Consider the following 22,771-nt stretch of genomic DNA (forward strand, 5'->3'; position numbering starts at 1 on the left):
ACCTGAACTTTTATCCTCATGTTTAGTTACGGTTAATAACTAGAGAGTTCTTGGAATAGTGATGTATCCTGGAATGCAACTATTTCCCTACATAAAGTAAAATGTAGACTTTTCTATCCTTTGAGAAACAACCCTGCAATGTAATGTAGTGTGTGTGCAAAATGCTTTATAAAAATATTTCCCATGTGATTTCTTCGTCTCTAAAAACAAATCAATAAACCATTTTTTTTAAAAATGAGAGCTGCTTTTTTATATTTCCGAGGATAGCACCAGGGGAGTACGTGTGAAACTTTGAGGGTGGGACATTGAGCGGTCTGTGCATGTTCAAAGACAGGTGGTCTCCTACCCACGTGCCCCTCTCGGTGGAGAAGGATGGTGGGGATAAGTGATGGGGAGTGGCCACTCGTGGTCACGGTCCAGGTCAGGTTCCTGAACAACACGTTTGAAACTTCCTATGTTAACAAGCCACCATCTGTCATTATACTATAAACATCTGGCCTGTACCAGCTAAATACCTTAGAGCAACCATCCAAATCCTGTGTAAACGTACGTAAATACCGTAAAGAAACCGTGTAACTACTTTGTAAATACCTTAAGAAACAATGATATGAAGGATGTCTTTATAATCAGGAGGTGTTTTTAGCAACATTTTTTTTCTTTTTTCTTTTTCTTTTTTGTAATAGTAAAATAACTGGGGGGGGGGACCTATTTCTATTCAGAGGAAAATAGATAAGATGTGGTATATTCACAATGGAATTTTATACACGAGTGAAAATCAGTGAACCACAGCAGAGACTGGCTGTTCATCAACCCTTTTCCTCCTCTTTCTGGTAAACAGCTGGTCGCACTCTCCAGCCTCCCTTACTTTAATGAATATATTTAATAGCAGATTTAGGAAGTGATGTCAGAGGCTATTAAAGATGAGAGGATGAGTGCATAAAATATGCCAGATTTAGTCATATTTGCTTCTGGAATCAGGAATAGAGAGGAATTCCTTCACACTATATGGAAAGTTATACAAATGCCAGGTGACAGGTGAGGAGTCTCATTAAGGTGTCATCTTGAAAGTGATTTCTCTATTTTAGGAGACAAGCTCAGATCTTCCTCTAATATCATGAAGATACTTACTGTTCTTCACAAGGAGGTCCAAGGGGGAGAATTAAGTGGATACACTCTAAAGCCACCATCGCTGCTAGTGAACAACTGAGTATGAGTAGGAATATGCTTAGGAAATGGGTCTGAATGGGTAATTTATGAAGAGAGGTACATTCTGATCTTTACCATTTTGTGAAACTGGTAATATTGTTACCAGATTATTATATGTCTCAGAAGTCAACTAGAAATAGGTTTTCAAAGTCTTAACAGTTGTCAGAACTAAGCTATTTATAGGACATTTCTAGAAAGTTCATTCCATTCTTTACAATTTTTTTCATTTACTTCAGATTTTAAAATAGCCATCTTCTATGAGTAAATTTCTAAAATTGAGGAATTAAGAACTCATGTCTTTGACGTGATGGGATCTGAAAGTAAATAAGAGAGAGAAGAGAGACAACACTGTCTAGATAAAAATTACATTAAAAACCAGAACCCTGGAAAGGGAAGGAAATCACATAGGAAAATTGCAGCTGATTTAAAATAATCCATAAATAAAACCAAACAGAAACAGAAACAGAAAGGACCCATATCGACAGTCAACTTAGAGGAAAGATATTATAAATGAGTGTCCAAGTAAATAATAAACTTAAAATTTAAAGATTTATATTTGAAAAAAAGTCCAAACATTTAATTTGAAATATTTTGAACTACATCATCTAGATTTTTTCAAGTCATGAGAGCATTAGAATGTCTTTGGTCATCTTTCATTTTTTAAATATTAACGTATCTACTGAAAACTAGAATTAATTCTCGGAAAAATACATCTAGACACATTTAGATATTGAACATTAAAGGAGTTTCAATTGTTTTCAACCTGGATTGGCAAAAACAATTTAAAAACTTTTTTTAAGGAAGATACTTTATCGTAAGAAGCTGTAAATCATGAGTTGCCAGGTATACATAGCAGATAAAGAAGATTTATTCAAGATTCTTTTAACTTGGTTGGAATTAGACAAACAAGCTCTTTAATTAAAAACACAAGGTCTCCACGTGATGTGCATTTTGCAGAGAAGTGCCCCATCAGAGATACTCAATATGTGAGGAATAATTTGCAGTGAGATTAACTCTCTGCAGCATTAGGACTATGGAGAAAGTAGTTTAAAGATGGGCGATACCCAGATGTTTAAATCCACATGTTATTCCCCTTTTGTTCACGGTGTCTAGTAGGCTCTATCCCTTACCAGCTGTGTTTTGCCAAACTACTCAACCACCCTGAACGCATTTCTCCATCAGGCTTCTTGTGTGTACATAAAAATCTATGTTTTAAATGCTGTTCTTCTGAGTATCTGAAAAGTGTTACCATGTAACATTCTTCTGAAATAAGCCTTTCTATATTGGGGACCCCTGTGATTTAAAAAAAAAAAAAACCAGTTAAATAATGCTTGCTACGTGTGTTGTACTTTTTTAAACACTGGACAAACTTTAACTCATTTAATCTTCATAAGAAGCTAATGAAGTTGGCACTATTATTATCACCCTCATATGGAATATGAGGGACCAAAGTTCAGGTGTGTTAAGGAACGTGCCCAAAGTAAATTAGGGACCCAGGCCCAGGGACCCGGGCTGCAGAGTCCATGCTTTTCCCCTCTGTGTGCACAGCTCCCCATGTAGTAAATGAAAAAGCATCAAACCAGATGACAGTCATAACTATGAGAGTTGAGCAATTCAACTATGAAAAAAAAAAACCTCACATATTCAAATCCCTTGTGTTTTTCTCAGCAAGTGTCATCTTAAAAAGGGGTTGCATCACCACAAAAAAGTCAGGCCCTGAAATAAGGGAAAAAAATCTTACTTTAAGCAACTGTTACTATTAATGTTTTCAGTGGTAAGATTAAAAAAAAAATAGCAAAACATTTTCAAATAATCCCTAGGAGTAGGGCTCATAATCTTTAGATATATGATGGAACCGATAATTACAATCTTTTAGGATGAACATAATATAATACTTTTTTTTTTTTTTTTGCTTTGTTGTGAATGATTCCTGGAATATACTAGGAAGCTGTTCCCTTTCAATTTAAAGTACAAATGATGACAAAAGCTAGCTTAGGAGCTGTACAGTTGCTGGGTATACAGAGATTCTTTCTTCAGTCTCCTGTGTTTGCTGTGTCTTTCACCTCTGGCAAACATTCAGACTTTGTACTTTTTACCTACGCCAGTTTCTTTTTTTAAAACACCTATGTCGAAGTGTAATTTACATACCATAAAATTCACCCATCGTAAGTGTACATTTCAGTGGCTTGTAGTAAATATAGACAGTTGTGAAACTCCCATTACAGCCTATGTTTAGAACGTTTCCTCCATCCCAGAAGGGGCTCTCCTGCCAGCGCAGGTTCCCTTCTGTGAGGTTTTTATTACCTTTACTGTTGTATGATTAGCGTTTTCCCCTTGTACCTTCTCTCACTCCTCTTTGCTTTGTCTAGCTGTTATATCTACTTTTTGTCCTTTATTTTGGTTTCTTTTAACCTTGAGCTATTACTCAATCAAGTGACCTTGTTATGAAGTCTTTTAAGGGAATCAAATGACAGTTCTTAGTCCACAGGAATTTAACTGCTGTTATTCCAGCCACATTTTGGCTTCTTACACGCTGATGGTGTTGGTCCATGAACTGGTGCTCATGGTGGGGAGATGAGACACGTGCAGAGAGAGAACAAATTAAGGGTCTTCAAGGGGAGAGATCTGACTGTGTGTCTGTAGTTAGCCCTTGTTATAAAATCCTGCAGATCAAAAGGCCCCACGGGTGAGGAGGAGAAGGAGCAAGAAGGCACATATGTATATGTCTTTTCATCTTCTCTTTCTCTGTAGAAAGAATTGCAACCCTCCCTTCTTTCCCGTAGGGAGCAGGTAGGGAGACCAGAGAGGACTCAATGCAATGTTCTGAGGAGGGTGGAATAATTGAAACAATGGAGCTTTTGTTGCATCAAAAAATCTTAGTTTGGAGGGAGCAAAAAAGAAATTGCCAACCCTTCATCCCATCTTCTCCATTTTAGTAAAGAACTCAGTAGAACAAGACACAGCAGGCTCAGTTCAGAACCTTGAAGCATGACGCCATGATCCGAGAGCCTCATCCATATGGTTCAAAGGAGAAGGAAAGGAAACTTGAATATATTTGGCAGCTGTGAGGCCAGACTGCAGTAATGCACTAGAAATAAATTTAATACGTGTAAAGTGTTTGAAGTTGTGAAATTAGGGTCCTGCAGAAAAATGAAATATAAAAATAGTAAATCATATCAAAGAGCTTTTGGGAAGAATCAATGTAGACTACACAATAGAAGAGATGATGAAAAATACCGTGACACAGGGGAAATACTCCAGCCCCAGATTCAAAAAACCGTGATTTTTATTCTTGCCCTGATACTAGGCAGCAGTAATCTTGGACAAATCACTTAACTAATCCAGGCCTCAGTTTCCTCATGTGTAACAGGAACAGGTTCACTTACATTGACTAAATCTTAAAGATTCTTTTGTGCTTTAAAATTACACAAGAAGATGGCAACTAAGCACATGAAAAGATGCTCATCATTGGCCATTAGGAAAATGCAAATGTTACAAGACATCATCACACACCTGTCACAATGGCCAGAAGGAAAAATAATGACAATACCAAATGTCACTGAGGATGCACAGATATTGGATCACTTACACATGGCTGGTGGGAATTTAAAATCATACAATTACTCTGGAAAAGTTGGGCAGTTTTAAAAAAAAAAACATGCAATTACCATACATACAGCCCAGCCACAGCATTCTTGGACATCTGTCCCAGAAAAATGGAAATTACATTTACACAAAACCTGTATATGAATGTTCATAACACATTTTTCATAATAGTCAAAAACTAGAAACAACCCAGATGTCCTTTAAATGCACTGCGGTACATCTATACCAAGGAATACTACTCAGCAATGAAAAAGAACAAACTGTTCATACACACAACCACCTGTGTGAATCTCTAGAGAATTATGCTGAGTGAAAAAAAACAATCCCTCAAATTTACTGACTGTATAATTCTATTTATCTAACAGTTCTTGAAACAACAAAATAACAGGACCAGATTAGTGGTTGCCTAGGGTTGGGGAGTGTGTGAGAGCTGAAGGGAGAAGTGGGTGTGGTTATGAAGGGGCAGCAGGAGAAATCTTTGTCGTGATGGACACACAAACCTCCTCATGTGATAAAGCTGCATAGAGCTAAACACACACAAGTACAAGTTAAACTGGTGAAATCTGGATAACGTGGATGGATTGTATCGATGTCAGTATCCTGGTTGTAATATTGTACTGTAGTTTTCCAGGATGTTACTGTTGAGGGACTCTGCATAAAGATTATGGAGGATCCCATTGTATTATTTTTTACAGTTTTATGGGAAGCTGTAATCATCTGAAAATAAGAAGCTTAATTAAACTAAATTGTACATACTGCACTCACCCCTGTGTCTCCATTGTGGAATAGTGTTGAGTAAATAGTGGGTGCTCAATAAATACTTATTTACTGAATGAACTGGGGGGAAGGGAGAGAGAAAGAACAAACTTGTGTGCACGTATGAAATAATTCTCATTTGGATCTCAAAAGGAGGAGCCAGCCACTACTAAAGCTTAATTAAACTATTTGGATAATTAAGCCTAGAATAATAACTTTTATCCTACAAGTTCTACCTGATCATACGATCACTTCCGCAGTTATTCAGGATTCAACTGGAGTCTCCCATGTTGATGTTTGATGTTATTCCCCCTCCCCCTCCATCCCCGAGCCTTGGAACGGGGGATAAATTAAAATGCATTTATGATAAATGAGTTTCCATGTGCAGTCTCCGTAGTGCTCAGAGTCTTGCTGACTGTAGCTTTATGAGAAGTCTTGTAGCGTTAAGTGCTCCAGTTTTGTTCTGCTTCAGAGTTGTTTTGGTTATGTAGGTCTTCTTCATTTCAGAGGGAATGTTAGAAACAGCTTATCAACTTCTTCACCAGAGTCTCCTGGGATTTTGATTGGGATTTCATTGCTTCTGTAGATCAGGGTGGGGAGAGTTCATGTTGTAACAGCATTGTGTCTTCTGAACCGTGGCACATCTCTCCATTTCTTTAGATATTCCCCAAATCCCTCAGCAGTGTTTAGGAGTTACGGTTTACAGGTCTGGCAAATATTTTGTCATATTTATCCCTAAGTATTTTACATTTTAAATAGTATTTAAAATTTTTCAATTTCTGATTGCCCATTGTCAGTGTATAGATATGCTGTTTGTTTTGTATATTTAAATTACTTCTATTCCATTGAGTAGGACTCGGTCACAGCCTCCCCCCACTGCAGGTTTGGCTGGGGAATGTTACTATCAAGCTGTCTTCCCAAATGGAAAAAATAAAATAAAATTGATGAACAACTAACTAGTAACAGCCCAAATGTTGACTTAGGATGAAAATGTTCAGGATTAGAAGACTCTTGAAAAAATGCTTCCAGGAGCACTTTTTAAAGTTCAAATACCTATATATATATATGAAACAAATCATTGTGGAAGGATAAGATTCACTAGTGAAGCATAATGAAAACGGTAATAGAATCAAGCATATTTAAGTATTTGTTGTTTGATAAAGGTGACATTTCAAAGCTGCTGAGATGAACTTGGAGTTGTAATTTAATACAAAATCTTAGCAGCAAGGTACATGTGTTAAGTTTGAGATACCTATGAGATTGAGGAGATCTCTGAGCTGGAGATAAAAATTGGGAAAATCACCAAAAAAATAGTAGCGGTAGAAAGATCCATTGACTGAGTCCTGGGTATAAGTTCAGAAGTTTAGCAGATGAGGAAGTAGTGAAGGGGACTGAGAAGGAGCCGGTGAGTTAGGCAGAAACTCAGTGTGGGAAGTCACATGGAGAAATTCTTCAAGAAGGAAGTAATCCTTGCAGCAATTGATAGGTCACGAGAGCCGAGAATTGACCTTTCAGTTTAGCGAAGCCACTGGTGACCTTGACAAGAGCATTTTCAGGGAATTATGGTGGCAAAAGCCTGATTTAAGGGGATTTAAGAGACAAATGGGAGAAAAAGAATTAGAGATAGCAGCTGTAGACAACTTTCAAGCAAGACAACTTTTTCGCTCTAAAGATAGGCAGGGACGCAGTGTGCTGGCTGGAAAGGGCTGTGGTCAAGGGAGGATTTTTGTTATTTTAAGATTAAAAAACTTAGAAAATGTACACACACATGCTCATGGGAATGATGCAGTGAAGAGAAAACAGATGATGCCAAAGCAAGAGGGAAGAATGGCCGAAACCAGGTCTTTGTCTGGTGAGAGGGACTGGGATCCAGTGCATTAGTGGTAGGCAGATACAAGGCAGAAAACAGGAGCATGTGGCCCAGTCGCAGGTGGGTGGGCAGATGTGTAAACCCCCTGAGTTCCCATCTTACCGCTTGTGTTTTCTGTGTAATAAAGCAGGGGAGAAGGGATGAAGTAGTCGTCCTGGATGAGGGACTGGAGAGAAATGGATTATCACTGACAGACAGCTCTGGAGGCTCTCTTGAGGCTGGTGGTCATGAACTTAGCGTGAAAGCAGTCGGCTTAGTTTTTGTTTGTTTCCACCCACGTTGGGCCATGTAGGTGCAGGTCCAGAGTAGGCAATGTTGATTGATCCAGGGTTAGGTTTTCTCATGTGGCTTGGAGGAAGTGAGAAAGGCCAAGGGGTGAGTTGAAGCTGGCTTAAGAGGGGAAGTGAGGATGTGGGGTGGTGAGGGATGGGGACAGGGTGGTAGGGTCAGCCTCAGATGGAAGAATTGTAAGGGTTGGCACGTGAGAGGAATGAAGTGTGAGATCTTGATTTGAGATTGCACAGGGTCTTCGCTCATGACCAGGTGAAAGCCAGGAGTAGAGGAGAGGATAGCAAAGAGCTGGAAAGCCAGGACATTGGAAGGTTATCTATGTGGATACTGAATTTGTGCTCAACACCTGAAGCCGTCTCTCTTTTATTTTCTAATATTCTTTGCTGCTGTTGGACTGATAACAGTTTCAGTGTTCTTACTCAGCAAGAGTTTCATGTCTCTTCTTTCAGTTTGTTTCCTAGTCCTCAGCGCTCCATGGGATTTTTCTTCATAAAGAAGAAAGAAGTGCTATCTTTCATTCCTCCCATTGAATTTAAAATTTTCGCCATTCTAGTTCTCATTTCCAAGAGTTTGTTCTTGCTTCTGATTAACTTTTCATAGCATCCCCTTCTAGGAAAAAGAAATTGTTTTTGATAATCTGCATAATTTGTTGTACCATATACAGTTCATGTGTCAGAATGTGGTTCTTTTTCTCCATTAGGTTCCTGTCTGCACTCAGGTATTTTATTTTTACATATAATTTTTTCCCCATTGTTATTTTTTAACATTAACTTTGAATTGTCTTTTCATTTTAGGTATCAAAAAGTAAAGATGGAAAAGAAGAAAGTGAAACTGTATCACCATCCGAAGATGAAGCGTTCTCCTGGCCAGGTCCCAAAACAGTTATGTTGAAAAGAACATCTCAAGGTTTCGGTTTTACATTAAGGCATTTTATTGTTTATCCCCCAGAGTCTGCAATTCAATTTTCATATAAGGTAAGAGAAGTGATTACGGTGGAACACTGGGCAGTTCCTGTCTCCTTCTCATCTTCCTCACATACTGCCTTCTTTCTGTCTTAAAAAAGGATTAAGTGTTATATCTGCATTTTTATTATATTCTTTTACACCTTTTAGATAGTTTTTCTACCTTCTAGAGCAAAAATTTTAATCTGCTCTGAAAAGGTCCTGTTGATTATGAACGCCAAATCTTTCTCACTAGAGCGTCTAATTCTGATCGTCATTCTCCTTTGTGTAATATGGAGCTGGTTTTCTAATATCTAGAAAGCTGGTGAGTTTTCTGGGCAGAGGGTGCAGAGGAAACAGTTTGTTAACACATTTGGACAGTTATAAAACGTTATTGGAATTAGACTAACACTTAACTCCCAGACACGTAATATGATGGCAAGTCAGAACTTAAAAACACAGCTTCTCACCAGAGTGAATTACCTTAATATACCTTGACATACAGTAACGTGGTCTCGTGAGAGGCGGCATGGAATGATGACATGCTGGGTGCTTGTTCTGAGTTCTTTGCTGTCTTTATGAGCGATCTCTCCCTTTATTATTGGCCCTGTGTAACAGATGTGGGAACTGGTCTGAGTCATATAACGAGTAAGTGGTGGACCTAGGAACGTGAACTTGGCCAACATGGATGCCTGATGCCTGGCTGTTGTACAACAGGGTAATGGAAAAAATGACGTTCAGGAGACTTGTGAGACTTCGGCCAAGCCTCTAGATTTCTATTCTAATTTGAGGGAATTGAACTAGAAGATTAGAAAGTCCTTTCTAATTCTAAATATCTACGAATCTAGGGCTGTCTTTTTAAAATGTAGTGTCAGATCACTTCTGGAGACCACACTCTTCTTATATCTATGTTAAATGTTTCTTTCTAGTCAAATGTCTTACAGGATAAGGTTTTAAAAGTACTGAATAGTTTTTAAGAGTTATGAATAATTGCTACCTTTGGAATTAAAATGTCCCAGTTTGGCTTTCCTGACATGTATAAAGCAGTTGAACCAGATTCCCTAAGAGTCTGCTTGATCTTAAAATGTCCTAAATACTATCACTTAGGTATTAAGGTCACATGTGAGAGTCATTGAAAATTTGAGTCCCTTGCTTTTATTTACATACTAAGACTGAATCTTTTTTTTTTTTTTTTTCATCTTTTGTTTTTGTTTTGAAGAAGAGCTCTGGGTCATGATGAACAGATACGCAGTACAGTTTTTATAAGATAATTGTACCCAACACAGGTTTAAAATGCATCATGATCATGATCATTATTATTGTTATTATTGGAAAATATTTCTAGAAATTTTAGTAGTGCAGCGTAACTGTTAACAGCAGACAGCAACAGCACCTTCCTCCCAGGTGGCTGTGTTGAGTAAGTGATACATACATGTGAAACAGCACAGGAACCGGCACACAGTAAGTGCTCAGGAAACTTCAACTATTAAGGCTATTATTTAACACAGATGTTCTTGCAAATAGTTCCCAGTCTTGTAAATTTTACATGGAAAATATATATTAAAATCTTTTCAATTATGAAAATGTGTTCATTCACTTCAAAGGAGTTTATAAAAATTAATACTATATAGCTTTCAGAGAAGGTGCAATTAATACAATGTCTTTATTATGTTACGAACCTGGCAACCCTAGCAGGCTCAGAACAGAGCTTATAACCAGGAAAAAAAGAATGTATTTGGGCAGCGAGAATAAAGGTCAAAAATTATATAACAAGTTATCAGCCCTTTGCTAGATGTCTGTTTTTCTTTCCACAGTACATTGTATTTTTCATATGATAGAGGCTCAACAAATATTTGAATCAATGTGTTTTTATGCTGGTTTTTCAAAGTTGCTTTTCTAATTTCCCAGCTAGAGGTAGATAACTTGGCAGAGAGAGAGCTCGGTAGCAGTGAAAGCAACCAAATAGATAACAGCTCAAAATTGAATACAGGGAATTAAGTAGAGAGCAATTTGGAGCCAGTTTATACCAAGACAGTTCTGGGTCCTGTAATAGCCTACAAAGGCACATTTTATTAAGGTATAGTGCATAAATATATAATGACCCGACTGGCCCTCTCATCCAAATTCTAGATTCATCTATACCGCTGCCCACTTGGGCAGTTCTCTTTGGATGTCTGTTTCATGTCTTTGTTTGTTTGTGTTGGGGGGAGGGAATTAGGTTGATTTATTTATTTAATGAAGGTGCTGGGGGTTGAACCCAGGACCTCGTGTGTGCTAAGCACACACTCTACCCCTGAGCCATACCCCCCCCCCCACCCTGTGTGTCTGTTTTAGACACCCTACACTCAGTAAGTTAAATCTGAACTTCCGACGTCCTTCTCATAAAGTTGGCTTCACCCACCATCTTCCCATCTGCATTCACGGGAGTTCCATCCTTCTGGCCAAGGCACTGTTAGTGAGCTTGTTGAGGGAGAGCAGTTTAAACTGAATTGAGCCTCACTGTGACTTCACCAAGCTATAAAACATGCATTCATATGTGAATATATATTTTTTTATTTTGTAGGATGAAGAAAATGGCAACAGAGGAGGTATGTTGTAAACGTTTTAATTTTTCTCTGTATGTGTTTCTACCCGTGTGCTTCCATTCTTTAAATCATTTTAAATGAGATGATGTAGATTTTGGAGTTCAAATGTATAACAATCCTTAGAAGTGAGAGCATAGAAATTAAATATTCTCCTATTTTTCCTGTGGACTTGAACATGTGATGATTTTATTGTTAATTATGTATCAGTATTCACGTGGTGGACTAGATCATATGATTCTGAGGGAAGTAATTCTGAGATTTCTATTCAATTAGTAATCTTTTAAATTCACTGATTTCTTTTAGTGTGTGTTCTATCTACCAGATTTATTGGTTCAAATATTGAGATGTAGTATTTTGGTTCTTAGAGCAGTCTTACTCTTGATCTAAACATATTTAATGAGCTTAAAAGGAAAGTCAGTCTGGGGGTAGGTTTATGTCTTGAAAGTTGCCATTTATTTTTGTTTTAATTTTATATGAGCTTTGAATTAAAATTTACACGTAACTTTTATAAAATAAAACATTTATTTCTAGATGGCTTTAGACATGTAAAAAGTTAGAAAAATAGTGAAGAGTTTCCATATATCCTTCATTCAACTTCCCCTAACGTTAAAAACATGTAACTGTGGTGCAGTTAACAAAAGCAAGACAGCAGCTTTGGTACGACACACCTGCAGGCTTTATGTTGGTTTTGCACCTTCTCTGTTGCCAGATCCGACACTGCATTCACTGTCACGTCCCCTTGCTCCTCCTAGCCTGCGACGCTGCCTCAGCCTCCCCTGTAATTCATGGCCTCGATACTTCTGAGTAGTACTGGTCAGTTATTTTGTGGAATGTCCTTCAATTTGGTTTTGTCTGACGTTTTTCCTATCATTAGTTTGAAGTTATGCATTTTTAGCAAGAAGATCACATTTGTACCTAATTGAAGTGTACTGTTACACTTAAGGTTTTGTTTTGATAAGTATGTAACTTGGGAAGCCACCATTCCAAGCAAGATGTGATGTCAGAAAGAATCTTTTCATCATTCCACAAAGTCCCCTTGTATCACTTTGCTGTCAACACTCTGCTGGCCCCAGACCAACACTGATCTGCTTTCTGTCACTATTGATGACGTTTGCCTCTTCTAGAATCTCTTACAAACGAATAACACAATATGTACTCTTTTGTGTCTTTGACTTGGCATAATATTTTTTACAATTCACCATATTGTACATGTAGGTACTAATAGTACTACCTTTTTTTAAATTTTTTAGATTTTTTTTTGCTTAGTGGTTTTCCCTTGTAATAATAAACCATAAATTGTTTATCCGCTCACCTGTCGATGAACCTTTGTAATACCCTATCTGATTTGAGGTCTTGGAATGGTTCTGTTAAGTGTTAAAATGAGAGGAAAATGGTTTCTTTCAGCACTGTCAAAGTAATCGGAGAGTATAGGGCGAGGTAAGACCCTCCCTAGTTGTCACCATTGTGCAAGATGGGCCACTCCTGTGTCACCATCTGTCATGCACCAGGGCTCAGGATGAATTCCAAATATTACTTGGCCGTGGTGGGGAAAGGGAAAACGGACAAAACCAGTATAGCAGAAGAGGACATGGGTCTTCTGTTTCCCTGTCATCCTACGGAATGATGTGCTAAAGCCTGGGTGACCTACCAGACGCACAGCACCTAGAATTTCGTGCCTGTCATGTTCTAGTTTTTATTGGGAGAAATATTCTTCTAATAAATATAGAAGGACATAGTTATAAAACTTTACTATGCAGATGATTATATATCTGACTTAGCTCACTGAAATGAATGGATTTAGTTATATGCTTTGACTGGAGAGAACAGACTTAAATATTTGTAAGGGAAGACTTGATCTACATCTAACAGGAGATTGGGGGAGGCAGAATAGAATAGGACTAAAGTCTGTGATCTGCTGGGGAAAATTACAGTTTAAGTACTATTTTATTTATTAATTTATATTTAATCTCATTAAAAAAAGAGTTTGTGTCCATATGCAAAAATACATGTATTTATAGTAAGATAAAAATAAAATTAAAAAGTTCATGGTAGGGGGGAAATGAACAGACATTCAGGAGATTTAAAACATATGAAATACATGCAGTATGTAGAATCTTACACTGTTGTCAAAAATGGGCTATAAATTTGCTTTTGAGCTTTTCCAGTGGCAAAAAAGAAAGGAAAAGAAAAGGAAAAAAAAAGAGGAAGGAAGGAAGGAAGAATTAGTTAAGGATTCACATTATGCATAAGAAAACAAAATCTGGTTTGCACTGAAAGTCTGAGACAGATTTCTCCTATGGCTCCTCATAATGGAAAACAAAGGCTAATACAGTAGACAGTATCCTCAATACTGTTTATATGACTGTTTATAAACAGCCCTCAATGTAAGCTGATTTCAAAACCCCATGGTCCAACTTAGTGTAGAGGGCTTCTTAACTGGGGACAGTTTTGCTCCCCAGGAAATACATGGCAACATTGTGGACATTTTCGATTGTCACATTTGGGGATTTGGGGTTGTGTTGCTGGCAGCAAGCAGGTAGAGGCCAGAGATGTGGGTGAGAATCCTGCATTGCACAGGACAGCCCTCCCACCCTCTCCCCAAACAATTACCTGGCCCAAGATGTTATAGTGCAAGTGTTGAGAAACCTTGGATTATAGGGGTGGACACCAAAACAATGGCCCAACCATACAGGTCCCCAAAAGTGTGGCTTGACCTGGTGACAATACTCAGACCATTTAGAAGAATAAGTATTCAAGACTGCATATCCAGTGATGTTTAATGATCATTATCCCTCACAACTGAGTTTTGATCTGAACTGAGCTACTGCTATAGTTTGAGGTTAAATTATCATTCTTCTGGCATTGCATGTTGTCAGTGAAGGAATAATCATAAGAAAAACATTACAGTTCAAGAAAATAAATAATCAGTATATTAAAAACTACAAGATAAAATAGCTAAAAGAAAAATCAAAGAATGTAAATAATTGAAATGTAATAAACTTAACATGAGGAATCGAACAGATTGAGGGAGAAAATAATTATAATAAGCTAGGTTAACGCACGATTTAATTTAAAAGACTAATAGAAGAATTGAAATAAACACAACATAACTAAGGTTTTAAAATAAGAGAAATAATGGTCAAGCACCTTAACTTCCTACAAAGCAAGTCCATCTAAGATTAAGTCCAGAACTGTGTGTTTTCTTGCTAAGAAGAAGAATATGAAAAGATGTGAGAATACCTAAAGAAATTATTTTATGATATGCTTGTAAGATACTTAAAAGGAGAACTGCCTGGTTTTTTTTTTTTTGAAGGGTGGTAGAAATTAATATATGATTGAGGACTTATATATTACTATCCTGTTTAATCCTCATTATCATTCTGTGAGGTATGAGACAATATCCCCACTTTGTAGGTGAGCAAACTGAGGCTGAGAAAGATGTAAAGTAACCTGCCCAAGATCGCACAGCCACATGACAGAGCTGGACTTCCAAGTCAGGCATGTGGGACTCTGAAGTTCATCTTCTTTAAACTCTGCCATCTTACTTCTGTTGAGTTAAAAAAAAAAGAAAGAAAAAAAGTTTGACTTATGTAGGGTCTAGAATTAGTAAATTAACACAGGGTATATTTCCTATGTTAGGAAATTAACTCTGTGAAATGTCTCTGCACTGAGAAAGTTAAAAACAAGGAAACTTGTCACATATTTGTGAACACTTTAGGACGAAGAATTCACAAGAAGAAGGTCAGGGAAGCCCCATGTTTAGAGGCCTCGAGCATCTCCGAGGAGCACCCATCACTGAATACCTGGCTGGCAGTGGACCCGGGAAGCTGAATGAGTTTAAAGAGTTCCCAGGGGTCTGTCTCCTTTTGCCTCCCAGGGCCTGGCTTGCTTTCATCATCCCAGTTGGCAGTGGGGGTCACAGGCTGCTCTTCAGAGACATCCTTAGCTTAAGTTCAGTCCTCATAACACCATTTCAACCAAACTGATCAGATCATCCATCAGAACATACTCTCTATGTGAGAAAAGTTCTGATTCGTGAACAGTTATTTAGAATACCACCTATTTAGAGAAAGACTACATGTAATCTATCATTTTGATTCAATGGAATGTTTCAATATTTATTTTGTAGTCTCATTTCCTTTTCAGGCTTACTTTCAAGTGTATTGAGATTATGAAATCCTTGTATGTGAATTTTGTTTTAATGAAATAGAATCCCAGCCTCCGGTATAATGATCTGAGTCAGAGTCTAGAATCACTGGAGAGAAAATAATTGCCAGAATTTTATTCAAGCTCCTAGGAGATCCTGCTCTGTTGCCAAAATTCTGTGAAACAGTCGAAAGGTTTTGTTTTTGTGTTCTTTCTTTTTGGCAAATTAGTGGAGTCTCTTTTTGCCACTTAATTTTCTGATTATGCTCCTTTATCCAACTTTTCCACTCTATTATATTATTTCTCATATATATCTTGTATATGTGTACTCACTTGTGTTTTAAAAATTATTTTTCTTTCTTGTTGGTTAGTTTTCTGCACTATAATGCAAATAGTGTTTACAAGAACGTAGTAAAATGTTTTCTGGTGATAATAATGCTAGTGGATAACTGCTGTCTGTGGATGTCCTGTTTTCCCTTAAATCATAAATTCATAATAAAAATAATTGAAGGTTTATAATTACCATTATTTCTTTTTTACTTACTCTGTGAGTAAAAATTCTACCTCAGTGTAGTTGTAGGGACATTTTCAATGTTGTAAAATGTGCTTCAATAACTGGTAGGTTTCTACTTTGGCATTAACATGTATATTCAAACACGTTAATAGTAGGAAAGAAGTGTCTAAGAATTTGATAAACTTTTTCAGTAGTAAAAGTTTGTATTTTGTGGTTGCAGTCACTTCTAACTAAACAGCTCTTTAGTCTATGTTCAAGTCTTCTAATGCAGGATAATAATTATAAACCTTCCTCAAGCCACCTCAGGAAAGATGTGATAATTCTTTTTTTTTTTTAAATTGAAGTATAGTCAGTTACAGTATGTCAATTTCTGGTGTACAGCATTAATGTCTTAGTCATGCATATACATACATATATTTGTTTTCATATTCTTTTTCATTAAAGGTTATTATAAGATACTGAATATAATTCCCTGTGCTATACAGAAGAAATCTGTTTTTTAATCTATTTTTATATAAAGTGGTTAACCTTTGCAAGTCTCAGACTCCCAAATTTATCTCTTGCCACCCCATCTTCCCCGATAACCATAAAATTGTCTGCAAGTCTGTTTCTGTTTCATAGATGAGTTCATTAGTATCCTCTTTTTTTGTTTTTGTTTTTTTTAGATTCCACATGTAAGTGATATCATACAATATTTTTCTTTCTCTTTCTGGCTTACTTAACTTAGAACAATGATTTCCAGGTCCATCCACGTTGCTGCAAATGGCATTAGTTTATCGCTTTTTATGGCTGGGTAGTATTCCATTGTATAAATATACCACAACTTCTTTATCCAATAATTTGTCAGTGGCCATTTTAGGTTATTTCCATGTCTTGGCTATTGTATACAGTGCTGCTGTGAACATTGGGGTGCATGTATCTTTTTGAATTAAGGTTCCTTCTGGATATATGCCCAAGAGTGGGGTTGTTGGGATCATAAGTCTATTTTTAGTTTTTTGAGGAATCTCCATACTGTTTCCCATAATGGCTACCAAACTACATGCTGTGCTAATTCTAAAAAAAAAAAACCAAAAGGACATATCCAAATTCAAAGTCAAGCACTATAGGATATCCAGGGTGCCACAGACACCAGATTAGGACCTGAGAGAGCCACCCAATGCAAAGAGTAACAACAACAAAATCTTGGCATCTGATCTTCTAAAGGCCCAAATGCTGGTATTTACAGGATGATTTAAATGAGTTTCACAGTTCATGTGATTATACGTGACTGTCTCGTGTGCTGACTCTGTAGACAGTACGGCCCTCGCTATCTTCTTCCTTCCTTCCTCTCTCATCATTGTCATTCCAAATCCCCTGAGAGGGAAATCTAATTGGCCTAGTTTATCACTTAATGAACTGCACTCACTGTGATTAGAGATCAAATGTTCTTCAGTTTAATGAAGAGCTAAATTCTGTAAAGCTGACAGAATTGAGTGTATTTTATGCCACTGATTTCCATTAATAGGTTGAAAACCTATTTCCTCAGAATAACATAACACTAAAATATGGACCTGAACATTAGTTGTAAGAAAAAATGCTTATTTTGGGTAGACCTGTGGATGTCAGAATTGTGCTCATGTTACTTTTGAAATGTAGTGGTCCTAACCTGACCGGGTGGGCACCATGGAGCTCATGACATCTTTGAAAAGGAGCATTAACTGAGCCCCTTAAGATCCATTTTTAACTCTCTTGACAGTTAAATTATTTGAGTTTTGAGTTTCTCTGGGAGTTAGGTAGATACACTAATGAGCTGCATATTTTTACTAACTTTTAGTGCTGTTCAGTTGACGGATCACAGATGTCTTAACTGGTCTTGAAGATATTTTAGAAAGTAGAAATGATGATGATGATGAAATGACCGTGGTGCTGGTGGCAGGGTGGTGGCTGTGGCAGTTGCTAGTTTACAACGTGCCAGGCTCTGTTCTAACATTCTGCGTGGGTTAACTCATTTGATCATCACAGCAACTTTTAGGGGTGGGCATTATCGTCACCTCCATTTTTAAGATGAGGAAACTGGTGCAGCAAGTGTCTAAGTCACTAGGAAGTGGCCGAGCTGGACTACAAACTCAGGCGGTTTGATTCTAGAGTTTCCTCTCAATTCCCACCCCGGCTTCTCAGAAAGATCTTTACTCCCACATAAGTCATTCTTGAAAATGTGTAAGAAAGGGGTTTCTGGTCCTTTGAAATTCAAGCAGTATTAAAAGATTGCTTATTCAACTTTCAGATATAATTTTTAAAAAAATTTTTTTTCTAGGGACAAGGAGGAGGTAATTAGGCCTATTTATTTGTTTGTTTGTTTATTCATTCATTTATTTATTTAGATGGCAGTGCTGGGGATTGAAACCAGGACCTTGTGCATGCTAGGTATGCACTCTACCACTGAGCTATATATATACCCTTCCCCCTGTAAGTTTGCTAACATAGTGTAAGCGTATCATACCTGTTCTTTAGTTTCCTTCTTCATAACTGGACATGGACTATTGGCTTACATCTGCTGAGCTTAAGGATAAAGCATTGTTGCTTTAATGTCTGCGACTGGTTTTCATCTTTGATTCAGTTATATTATGACTGATAACACTTTCTCTTTTTTTACTGATTTTTGTGAAATGATAACACTTACAGTTTATGAAACATGCTTGCAAAAATATTTGTACAGAGCTGTTCATAGCTGCTTATTCATATTAAGTAAACACTGGATTTGACCTAAATATTCATCAGCATATGAATTGATGACAAAACTGTGGTATGTTCATATACTGGACTACACATGGCATCACTGGTCAATCTCAAAAACATTTATTTCATTGAGGTGGAATTCACCTAACATAAAATTCAGCATTTTAAAGTGAACAATGCAATGACATTTAGTACAGAATTAAAGGATGCATATGCAATTTGCATCTCTGTCTAGTTCCAAAACATTTCATCATCCCTAATGGAAACCCATGTCCAGTAGGCGGTCACTCACGGTTCTCTCCTCCCCTGCGTCCCTGGCAACCACCAGTCTGTTCTCTGTCCCCATGAACTTACTTAACCTATTCCAGATATTTCATATAAATGGAATCATACAATATGTAATCTTGTCATATGGCTTCTTCCACTTAGTGTAATGTTTCTGAGGTTTGTCTGTGTGTTGCATGTATCAGTATTTCACTCCATTTTATGGCTGAATGATAATTACATTGTACGCATAGACCACAGTTTGTTTATCCATTCATCCACTGATGGACATTTGGGCTTTGACTATTGTGGTTAGTGCCGCTATTAAACATGCAAGTAAAGTATTTGTTTGTGTCCCTACTTTTAATTTTTTGAAGTATATACCTAGAAGTGGAATTGCTGGGTCATATGGTAAAATGCTACGTTTAAGAGTTTGAGGAACTGCTAAACTGTTTTCCATAGCAACTGTACCATTTTTACATTCCCCTCCGCAATATATGAGGACCCCAGTTTCTCCACATCCTCACTCACAACACATGTATTCCATTTTTGTATTATAGTCAACCTAGCGTGTATGAAGTGGGATCTCATTTTGGTTTGCTTTGTATTTCCTTAATAACTAAAGATATTGAGCATCTTTTCATGGGCTTGTTGGCCATTTTTATGTCTTTGGAGAAATGTCTATTCAAAGTCCACTGCCCATTTTTTAATTGGGCTGTCTGTCCTTGTGTTTTTGAGTTATACGTGTTCTTTATAAATTCTAGATACTAGGCCCTTATCAGATACATGATTTGCATATATCTTCTCTCATTCTGTAGGTTGTCTTTTTATTTTCTTGGTAATGTCCTTTGACGCACAAAATTTTAAATTTTGATGAAGTCTAATTTCAAAAATCAAAATTTTCAGAGTTTTCAAAAATCAGAATAAATTTGATGAACTCTAATCTACTTTTGTTGCTCATACCTTTCCTGTCAAACTCATTTTGATTAGTGAAGAAGCCAAGTACAAAAGAGTGTGTATCTAATTCCATTTATATGAAACTCTAGGAAAGACAAATCTAAATAAAATCTGTGGTTGCCTGAGTTGACTGGGCAGGGGCACAAGGGAAGTTTTTGGCATGATAGAAAAATGTTCTGTATCGTGATTGTGGTGATGGTTGCATGGGTGTATATACATTTGTCAAAACTTACAAACTGTACTTAATAGATACATCTTGTCTTAGGTAAGCTATAATATAATAAAGTTGGTTTAAAACAGACAAGAACCTATACAGTTTAGTTATTCAATTTAATGTTGATGGACATTTAGGTTTTTCCCAATGCTTAGCTATGTCACATACTGCAACTATGAGCCTTGTTATTACATGTACTGATGTGCATATATATGCTCATTTCTAGTCGGTATATACATCTAGGAATGTCGTTACTGAGTCATAGGTAAGCACACAGTCACATTTAGTAGATACTGCTAAAAAGTTTCCCAAAATGAGTGTACAGTTTTTCACAACCACCAACAAGGTATGGGAATTCCGGTTGCTCCATATCTTCACTAACACTTGGCACTTGTCAGTCTTTTAAATTTTATTCATTCTAGTGGGTGTATAGTGGTGTGGAATTTGGATTGATTTAAAATTTCTTGATGGAGAAGGAAGTAGCTCAGTGGTAGAGTGCACGTTCAGCGTGGAAGAGGTCCTGGGTTCTATCCCCAGTACCTCCATTAAAAAAATAAAATTTCTTGAAAGTGATGAAATTGATTACCTTTTATTTGATTATTAGCTATCAGTCTCTTTTAAATAATTTGTAGGAGTCTAAATATTCTTGATGAAAATTTGGTTAGTTTTATGTATATATAATATATATAGATATACTAGATACTCAGCTATGACTTGCCTTCAATTTCTTATTAGTAATTCTGATAAAGGAAATTTCGTAATTTTAATGTAGTCCAAATTATCAGTCTTTCCTTTTATGGCTAATAATTTGAGTGCTATTGAAGACTTTTTTTCTACTTGGTGGTCATGAAGATATTTTCCCTGTGTTATCTTCCAAGGTGCTTTATTGTTTTGTTACTTAACAATTAAACCTGCAATTCACTTGTAATTGATTATTTTTACATGTAGTATGGGATCAAGATTAATTTTTTCCCCATACGGATATGCATTTGGCCCAGCACGATTTAGTGAAAAGACTGTACTTTTTCTATGGCTCTCTAATACCACCTTGATCATAAAGTGCCTGTATATGTGTGGCTGTGTTTCTGGAGTTTATTCCAGGGGTTGGCCTGTGCCTCATTTTTGCACAGCTTCCAAACTAAGAATAGTTCTCTATTTTTAAAGGGTTGTTTAAAAAAAGAAGAATATGCGACAGAGCCCATGTGAGTCCTGCAAAGGTTAAAATATTTACCATCTGGCCCTTTACAGAAAATTCTCACTCAGTTTGCTAGTACATCAGTACTTCATTGGATGGTTTGCTGCCCATGTCTTTGTCCCGTTAAAATAACTATTCTGTCAATAGTTATAATAAAATCACTAAGGTATTTGTACTTTGCTATTATGGGCAGTGCTTCCTAATGTAAAAACGTATACCCACATGTATGCACTTACACACAGATAATAATAAGTGATTCTGTGTGTTGCTAGTAACAGGTTAGCTTGGTATCTTTGATTTGTTCCTCTTCATTTGACAGGTGGGAGACATGGGAAAGGAGGGCTCCAGGGAATTCTAAGTAAACAGGACAAAACAAAACACTAGGGAGCCCCAGATGTAAAGGACAGTGATGGGGGGGTGTGTGTGTGTGGTGATATTTATGTATTTTTTGGAAAGATTGAAGGAACTTGAAACTTATGCTTAGGGAGAGAAAGTGATAGCTTTCAGTACATTCAATAGCTTTCAAATGTTTGAAAGGCTATTTTGTATAAGGTGGCTTAGGTTTAGGTTGATGTTTTACAATTTATGAAAGACGGAAAGAGGCTCCTTCCCCAGTTTCAATCCCGACTCATATTTTGGAGACAGTTAATCTGAGTGATTGTGGTAAACAAGGAAAGACTTTCTGCTTCCTACTGTACCTGTTCCAGGGAGGTGACAGCAGTAACATAGATCTGATACAGGAAAATAGAAAAATAAGAAGGGTGATGATATGCTTTATCAAGAATTGTTCTTTAGAATGTTCGAAGTAAAATTTTCCTGCATACCCAGACTATTCTTTTTTTTTTTTTTTAACGTTTTCATATGTTACTTTAAGAACAAAGGTCACTAAGGGTGGAAACTGCCTTTCATTGTTGAATTTTCAGTGCCCAGTAAGTACATGGTATGTTGTTGGAGCACAAACATGTGTTGGGTAAATGTACTGAATACAGGGTGGTACCACCACCTTCACCGGGCACAATTTAAAAATCACTGTTTCTAAAGCTGCAAAGTTGAACAAGTTAGTGTCTGACCTCAGCTGTTGAGGAAGAAAATTACCTCTCTCTTCTTCCTTCCTATTTTCCAGTCCTAGACTGTTCTGGAAATCACTTCTCTATAGAAAGTGTTTGTTCCAGAGAGGACCTGTAATTCAGTGGTTTTTGAGCTGTCTTTTCCTAGTTGCTCCATAACTTAAGACCTTGATCAAAGACACTTAACTGGATGGGCCCATTTTTCCCCTGATTGCTCTTGGTTAGTCTACACTCAAAATATGTGATTCATAGATCCAGTTAATAAAAAGTGAATTCTGCTAGCTATGGTCCCTGTTCTTGAAGTTTTTGTTTGTTTGTTTGTTCGTTTTCCAACACACAAAAATTAGTTTTATTTCTTTACACTGATAATGAACAAACCAAAAATAAGAAACAACTCCATTTACAGTAGCATCCAAAAATAAAATACCTAGGAATAAAGTTAAC

General features: G+C 37.0%; 1 protein-coding gene across 5 annotated transcripts in view; it reads left to right on the plus strand.

Annotated features, from left to right (window-relative positions):
* Positions 1 to 22,771, plus strand: part of ARHGAP21 (Rho GTPase activating protein 21) — a 120,660-nt gene that overhangs the window by 41,110 nt on the left and 56,779 nt on the right. For all 5 annotated transcript variants that reach the window (XM_074358339.1, XM_074358336.1, XM_074358340.1 and 2 more), the window contains exons 3-4: positions 8,524 to 8,703; positions 11,234 to 11,258. In XM_074358339.1, coding sequence (XP_074214440.1) covers positions 8,524 to 8,703; positions 11,234 to 11,258 — 205 coding nt within the window. The remainder of the gene's footprint in view (positions 1 to 8,523; positions 8,704 to 11,233; positions 11,259 to 22,771) is intronic.

The sequence above is a fragment of the Camelus bactrianus genome, chromosome 35 (assembly GCF_048773025.1).
Source record: "Camelus bactrianus isolate YW-2024 breed Bactrian camel chromosome 35, ASM4877302v1, whole genome shotgun sequence".
NCBI lineage: Eukaryota > Metazoa > Chordata > Mammalia > Artiodactyla > Camelidae > Camelus > Camelus bactrianus.